This window comes from Fukomys damarensis, unplaced genomic scaffold (assembly GCF_012274545.1).
Source record: "Fukomys damarensis isolate Sample0158 unplaced genomic scaffold, DMR_v1.0_HiC HiC_scaffold_17, whole genome shotgun sequence".
NCBI classification, from domain to species: domain Eukaryota; kingdom Metazoa; phylum Chordata; class Mammalia; order Rodentia; family Bathyergidae; genus Fukomys; species Fukomys damarensis.
This window is the reverse complement of record NW_022900929.1, coordinates 35,336,304-35,343,928: the sequence shown is the minus strand read 5'-3', so window position 1 is coordinate 35,343,928 and position 7,625 is coordinate 35,336,304. Positions and strand designations below refer to the sequence as shown.

General features: G+C 42.0%; 1 protein-coding gene across 3 annotated transcripts; it reads left to right on the top strand.

Moving 5' to 3' along the window:
* The first annotated feature begins 2,548 nt into the window (after nt 1–2,548).
* Nucleotides 2,549–2,992, top strand: LOC104862621 (mitochondrial import inner membrane translocase subunit Tim9-like). Of its 3 annotated transcripts, none has more exons than XM_019207568.1 (2): nt 2,549–2,682; nt 2,941–2,992. In XM_019207568.1, the coding sequence occupies exons 1-2, from the start codon at nt 2,549–2,551 to the stop codon at nt 2,990–2,992; spliced, it is 186 nt and encodes a 61-aa protein (XP_019063113.1). The 3 variants fall into 3 exon arrangements, with proteins under 3 accessions (XP_019063113.1, XP_019063114.1, XP_010623008.1); XM_019207569.1 differs by having other exon boundaries at nt 2,549–2,690; nt 2,952–2,992; XM_010624706.1 differs by having other exon boundaries at nt 2,549–2,745; nt 2,926–2,992.
* The last annotated feature ends 4,633 nt before the right edge of the window (nt 2,993–7,625 follow it).

Genomic DNA, 7,625 nt, shown 5'->3' with positions numbered 1-7,625 from the left:
TGTGTGTGTGTGTGTGTGTGTGTGTGTGTGTGGTACTAGGGATTGAACTCAGGGCCTATCCACTGAGCTACATCCCCAGGTCCTCCTCCCAACTTTTTTGAGATGGGACTAGACATGGTGACTTCCTTCCAAAGAATACAGTGTGAAAATGGTGGGGAAAAAAGTACTTTTATAATGGACAAACCTACAAATATTCCTGTGGCCAGGTGATCAAGATTAAGATCAACAGTGATAAGTCAAGTGACTAATACATACCCTTCCAATGAGACTATGATAGGGTATGCTGGGTGGGATGAGCACTCCTTAAAAGTGAAACAAATGTGAGTAAAATCTGAATTGTAATTAAAAATAATTAATTCATTAATATTGATTCATTAATATTGACAAATTTGCCATACTATCGTAACAAAGGAACCTGAGTGTGAGTCATACAAAAACATCTCCTCCAGCTGGGCGTGGTGGCACACACCTGTCATCCCAGCACTCGGAGGCTGAGGCAGGAGAATCGCTGTGAGTTCGAGACCAGCCTGGGCTACATAGTTCCAGGTCAGTCTCAACTACATAGTGAGACCCTGTCTCAAAAACAAACAAAGAAACAAACAAACACACCTGGTACAGTGCTGTCTTTTCAATTTTTCTGTTAATCTAAACTGCTCTAAAATAGTTTGTTTGAAAAATAGAAACACTAGACCATAGCTCTGACACTGAATCATGGCAGCACTAACATCTCTTGATGCCAGAACGTGCCACACAGTGGTGTGGGCCTTAGCTTAGAAAAGGGCTGCAGTTTTCCCTGTCTGATAAGAACCCAAGTGAGGCTTCTGTGGGAGAGAGGTTTGTGTGAGGGGGTGTGACAGCATTCGTGTGTGTGTGTGTGTGTGTGTGTGTGCACATTAATTCCCATTTTATCATCGAGAATACCAAGAAGGGCAGGCCTCAGATTAGGGGAACTTCCCCAAAAATCAAAGACATGGGTGAGTGGCAGTCAGTCTCAGAACCAGTAAGCCCCAGGTCCACCCTCAGGTGAGGGCAAGTTGTGGCTAGGCATTTTTGTTAATCTTATATCTTATTTAAATCTACTATAAACATTCAGATATCTGCAGCAAAATCCCAGCTCAACCAAGATAGACCAAAAGAAACCCTCCCCTTTGCCACCACTGTGATTTTCCTGCTGCTGAAAAAGGAATGAACAAAAATATACCAGGCCTCAGGCTTGAGCAACTTGGCAACTTAGGGAGACTTGTCACAAAATGAAAAATAGAAAGGGCTGGGGATGCAGCTCAGTGTGAAGGCCCTGGGTTCAGCCCCCAGTACAGATATGCCTTCTTTAATGATCTACATGTTTAACGACTGTTTGGACTTACAACGGAAGCCTGCTTTTCGGGCTTACGACCTGACGCTCAGATTTATAACCTGTCTTTTTTTTTTTTTTTGGCACAGTTTTGTACGTCTTGTTTATAGACCTTCAATGTATTTTTTTTTTAGTTTATTGGTACATTTTAGGTATACAGTACAGTCACATTCATCATTGGGATTTTGTACCTTTACATGATGTATCTCTGTGCGCATTTTTTCCCCATACCCTTGCCCTCCCTTCACCACCTCCACCCTCCCGTTTACAAAGACTTTGCATTTTTTCCTTTTCTCATATTTTTTCCTGTCCCTTATATGTATTTTTTTTTTAGTTTATTGGTACATTTTAGGTATACAGTACAGTCACATTCATCATTGGGATTTTGTACCTTTACATGATGTATCTTGGTGCGCATTTTTTCCCCATACCCTTGCCCTCCCTTCACCACCTCCACCCTCCCGTTTACAAAGACTTTGCATTTTTTCCTTTTCTCATATTTTTTCCTGTCCCTTATTTCCTTTCCCTACCCTTCCCACTTCTCCTACATTCAATGCATTTTTTGTATAGTACACCTCTTTTTGCTGATTGTACTGTACAGCATAGTGCTGCAGTTTTATGTTCTGTTATACATTATAGTACTGCGTGTAAGAGTTATGCAAATAAAAGCAAAGACATTTATTGGAGTTTCCTTTGACCATTTCATTGTTCAGAATATTGTAATGTATATACATATACAGTTCCTCATTTAGCCAGATGTGGTCGCCCAAACCTTGTAATCTCAGCATTTGGGAGGCTGAGGCCGGATTGCCGTGAGTTTGAGGCCAGACTGAACTACATAGCAAGACCCTGTCTCAGAAAACAAAACGCTGGCATCTCTGGCCAAGGTGGCCTCCTTAACCCTGACCATCTGCCTACCCACAACCCCAACAGTTGTTACAGTCCCTCAGCCTCATACAGATGAGAAAGCCGGCGAGAAATCAGGCCTCACTGGAAACACTGGGAAGATTGGGCAACTACTTCTCATGAACTTGGGAAACTCATGCATCAGAAAGGGAGACTCAGGCTGGGGATTTAGCTCCGTGGTTCCACCACATGCCTTGCAAACATAGGTACTGAGTTCGATCCCTGGTACAAAAAAAAAAAAAAAAAGAGAGAGAGAGAAAGAAAGGGTGACTCATAAATATACAAAAGAATATGGCTGCACAGATATCAGGATCCGATCAGATAAAACAGTTTAGGGAATTCCTGGGAGACTACAGTAAACTTATAGAAACCTGCTTTTTGGACTCTGTTAAAGACTTCACAACAAGAGCAGTAAAACCTGAAGAGATCACCTGTTCAGAACACTGCTTACAGAAACATTTAAAAGTGACACAAAGAATATCCATGAAGCTGCGTGTGGTGGTGCACGCCCGTAATCCCAGCACTCAGGAGGCTGAGTAGGAGGTAGGAGGATCACTGTGAGTTCGAGATCAGCCTGGGCTACATAGTGTGTTCCAGGTCAGTCTCAACTACTTAGTGAGACCCTGTCTCAGAAACCTCCCCCCCACAAAAAAAAGAATATCCGTGAGATTTCAGGAATCCCTGCAGAATGAAGCCCTTGCAGCCAAAGTGGGACTTCTTGGCGAGCCTCAATAGAGAGGTCCTGATGGCTGGATTCTGGGTGGAGTCTGCCACAGCTGCTGCACTGGGAAGGAGGACTCATCAGGTGGGATCCCGGAAGCGGTGAGCACCGTGTTGAATCATCTGTAATGGCTATTTAGCAAATGGAAACCACTGGGAAAACAAAGTTGATGCTCACCAAGAATAATCAAAATAAAAGGTGTGTGTGTGTGTGTTTGTGTGTGTGTGTGTGGTACCAGGGATCAAACTCAGCAGGCGTGGTGCTACTGAGCTAAATCCTTGGCCCAAATTAGGTCTTACTGTTCAGTGTAAATAATAATATGCAACATTTGTTGAGGCCTTAAGATTCAGCAGCTTGGTCACTTACTTAGAAAAATAAGTTACTGTTTCTTCAGTTGTGACTGTTAATTTTAAAGCATGTAAGACAAAAAAATGTATTACTGAAAGTGAAATAAATGAAAATACCCCTGAGCAGTTGTTTGTAATACATAGAACTATGTATTCTGACTGGATTGTGCACACATTGAAATGTTTCTCAATCAAAAAAAAAAAAGAATGGGGCCAGGTATTTGACTCAGTGGTGCTGCCTCCTGCCTCACAAGCACAAGGGCCTGAGTTCGATCCCTGGTACTGGAAAAAAAAAAAAAAAAAAAGAATGAAGCTGGTGTGAACATTCATGTACCAATCTTTGTGTGGACATAGGTTTTCATTTCTCTTGGATAAGAACCTGGATGTGGAATTGCTGGGTCATGAGGTAAACATGGACACCAGGCAGCCTATAGCGGTTGCATCATTTTATGTTCCTACAGCAACATGTGAGAGTTCTACTTGCTCCACAACCCCACAATACTTCTTGCTATTAGCCTTTTAAAACCATTTTGGTGTTGGTGCTGGTTTTAATACAAAATCTCATCATTTTTAAAAAGTGGTGGCCTGTGAGAGGCCGTGTGGGTGATGTGTTAGGCCAGTGTAATCACTCATGTGCAGTGGGACACGGCTCCTGCATGTAACACACACTGTTCTGTCAAGTCACGGGTGTGTCAGGCCTTGTGATCTAAAGTGGTCGTTTGGCCTGCAGGTGGGAGGAGGGACGGTTATTAGATTTTATTGGTTTCACATTAATCAGAGAAGGCTTCCTAGGTGAGGCATCTTTTGAAATGTCTCCTTGGACTACAGCTAAGGGCAGCACACAGCGCAGAGGCAGCACCCGAAAACTTTACTCCCTGGGCACTGTCCCCACGTGTCTGCTCAGGGTTTGTCGTTTAGGGAGTCACAGACTGTTATAAGTGGTCTAGTTTCACCCTCGGAGTTTACAGTTGAGGAGGAGCCAGTAGGTCAGGTCTTGAGGGCTTGGCAGGAAGCCACAGGGAAGGAGCAAGGATGGTGGTAGGAACCCTGCACGGGCAGCATGCGAAGTGGGCCCCATCAGGACCCCTATCTTAGTCTGTTTTCACACAATGGGGCTTAGAACAAAGACATATTTTGGTCTTGGTCCTAGAGGCTGGGAAGTCCAATGTTAGGTCACTTTACTGCTGGGAGCCAGCTGAAGGGTGATGAGGTGGCATCACTTGTATGTGAGGGGCACATCCAAGAGACCTCCCACTCGGATAACCCAGGAGTCCATGCGTCCACGAGTCCACTCAAGAGGGCACAGCCGTGTGACCTACTCATCTCTTAAAGGGTCCACCTAAAAAATTGTTTTCAGCATGAGTTTTTTTTTGTTTTGTTTGGTTTGGTTTTTTGGTTTTTTGAGACAGGGTTTCACTAGGTAGTTGAGACTGACCTGGAACTATGTAGCCCAGGCTGGTCTCGAACTCATAGCAATCCTCCTGCCTCAGCCTCCCAAGTGCTGGAATTACAGGCATGCACCACCACGCCTGGCTCAGCATGAGTTTTGATAGGACACAATGCAACCATGACACTTCCCACCTCCCTAAATAAGCTGATAAACCACACTAACAACTCAACCTTTTCATTTCAAGGCTGAATAGCTGTAGCTGAGCATCGTGGCACATGCTTATAATCTCAGCACTTGGGAGACTGAGGCAGGAGAATTGGCACGAGTTTGAGGCAAGCCTGGGCTACACAGTGAAACCTTGTCTCAAAACACCAGAAAGAAGCTGGGGATTTAGCTCAGTGGCACCATGCCTGCCCTACAAGTGAAAGGTCCTGAGTTTGATCCCCAGTAAGGGTAAAGAAAAGAAGAAAAAAAAAAAGTAAATAGTTGAAAAGATGTCATTTCAGGCATACTGTGAATATTGACTTTATTTATTTATTTTTTTGTTTTGGTGCTGAGATTGAACCAGACCTTGCATATGCCAAGCATATACTCTTTCACCTAGCTGAATATTAACTTTTTTCCCCAGTACCAGGGATCAAACTCAGGACCTTGTGCTTACCAGGCAGGTGCTGTGCCACTGAGCTACATCCCTGGCCCTTTAAAATCACTTTTTAAAAAATGTGCAACCTGGAATGTAAATCCAAATACCAAAGCAATTTGAGACCATCATCCATTTTAAAAAATATATGAACAAGCTCTTCCTTAACAGCTGCAATTTACGTTATTCATTTTCTCTTTCAATCTTTCCACTCTTGCTGTAATGCATGCAATGCTTGAGTGTTTTCATTGATGCCATACTTAATGAGTCTTTTGGCCATATTTTGAAACTGCAAGCCACGTGTGGTGGTGCACATCTGTAATCCAGCATAGTGGGAGGCAGAAGTAGGAGGGTCACAAATCAAGCTCAGCCTGGGAAACTTAGTAAAACCAATTTCAAAATGGCTGGGGATTGGATAAAGAAGATGTGGTTTTCCTATAAAATGGAATACTACTCAGCCATAAAGAATGAGAAATTAGATTCATTCCTAGGAAAATGGATACACATTAAGGGTATACTCCTAAGTGAAATAAATGAGTCACACATGTGTAAATACCGAATAGTTTCTCTGGTGTGAAAAACTATAATAGTACATAAGATCCTAATGAGATAACTGACCATGTGAAATAGGAAGAAAAGGGCTAAAGGTGTAGGGGAAATGGGAAGGGTAAAGGAAAGGTAATAAGGGAAAAGAAAAAAAATATGAGAAAATGAAAAAATGGAAATAAAGTGTTTGTAAATGGGGAGGGGAGGAGGGGGTGAAGGGAGGGCAGGGACAAGGGGAAAAAATGAGAACCAAGACCTGTCATGTAAAGGTACAAGATCCCAATAATGAATGTAACTGTACTGTATACCTTAAATGTACCAATAAACTCAATAAAAGAAAAAACAATGGCTGGGGATATCGTGAAATGCAAAGGGACTAGGTTCAATCCCCAGTCATACAAGTAAAAGTAAATAAATGTATTATGATGGTTAAAATACAAATTAAACTTAAAATGAATTCCTAGATATCTGTGCAAAATTCTAAAGTATGTATGTTGCTACCTTACCCTCAAGGAAGCAAAACCTCCTACTCCTTAAGTACACGGTGTGTTGCAATTTTCTTCCAATAAGTACAGTGTTTTAAGGAGGGGAGAAATAACTTTCTAGTGGAAAAACCTGAAAAACACTCTCAGTCAGGTGCTCAAGGCCAGCATGAGCAGTGATAAGTCCTGTTGAAAATATGCAAACTTGATATATGGTGATGATAATGCGACTTTGCCTCCCCTGAACCTATAAGTAACCTAAGTCAGAGCATGAAAAATACAATCAAATACATTCCAGTAGAGACAGAATATACGTCCCGTACTCAAAATTGTCAAAGTCATGTGAACCCCCAGGTTTGATCACCAGCACCAGGAAAAGAAAAAGGCAAGGTCATCAAAAGGAAATCTGCCACAGTCCAGAGGAAACTAAAGCCACTTGTGGGGCATCCCTGTAGTCCCAGCAATCCAGAGGCTGAGGCAGGAGGATCACTGTTTGTTCAAGGCCAGCCTGGACTAATCAATTCAAGCCAGAATGGACTATATAGTGAGACCCTGTCTCAAATAAATAAATAAATAAATAAAAATTTAAAATTAAAAAAAGCTAAAGCACACATAACAACTAAATATAAGTTGGTATTCTGGATGGAATCCTGAGCTCAGAAAGGACACTGGAGAGGCTGGGCATTTAGTTCAGTGGTGTTGCCACCTGCCTTGAAATCACAAGGACTGGAGTTCAATTTCCGGTACCAAAAAAAAGGACACTGGAGAAACCTAAGAAAATCTGAGTAAAGTATGGACTTTGGCTAATAATAATTTATCAATATTCATTCATTTGTTAATTATAACAAAGTCTCTGGACTAATGTAAGATACTGAGGGAAATTGTATGTGAGGTGAGAACCCTCTGTACTGTTTTCTCAATTTTTCTAGAAATCTAAAAGTTTTGGACAAAGGGGCTAAAAAATATACTGGACACACGAAAGAATTTTTTAAAAATTAGACTGCTCAAAATAAAAGACCCAATCAAAGATTGGGCAAATGATAAATCACAACAGACCCTACAGAAATCCAGAAGATCATCAATACCTACTCTGAGAAGCTGTATTCTAATAAGATGGAAAATACAGAAGAAATGGACAGATTCCCAGATACATATGAATTAGTAAGCTGGGCTGGGATTTAGCTCAGTGGTTCTGCTGCCTGCCTCTCACGCACAAGGACCCGAGTTTGATCGATCCCCAGT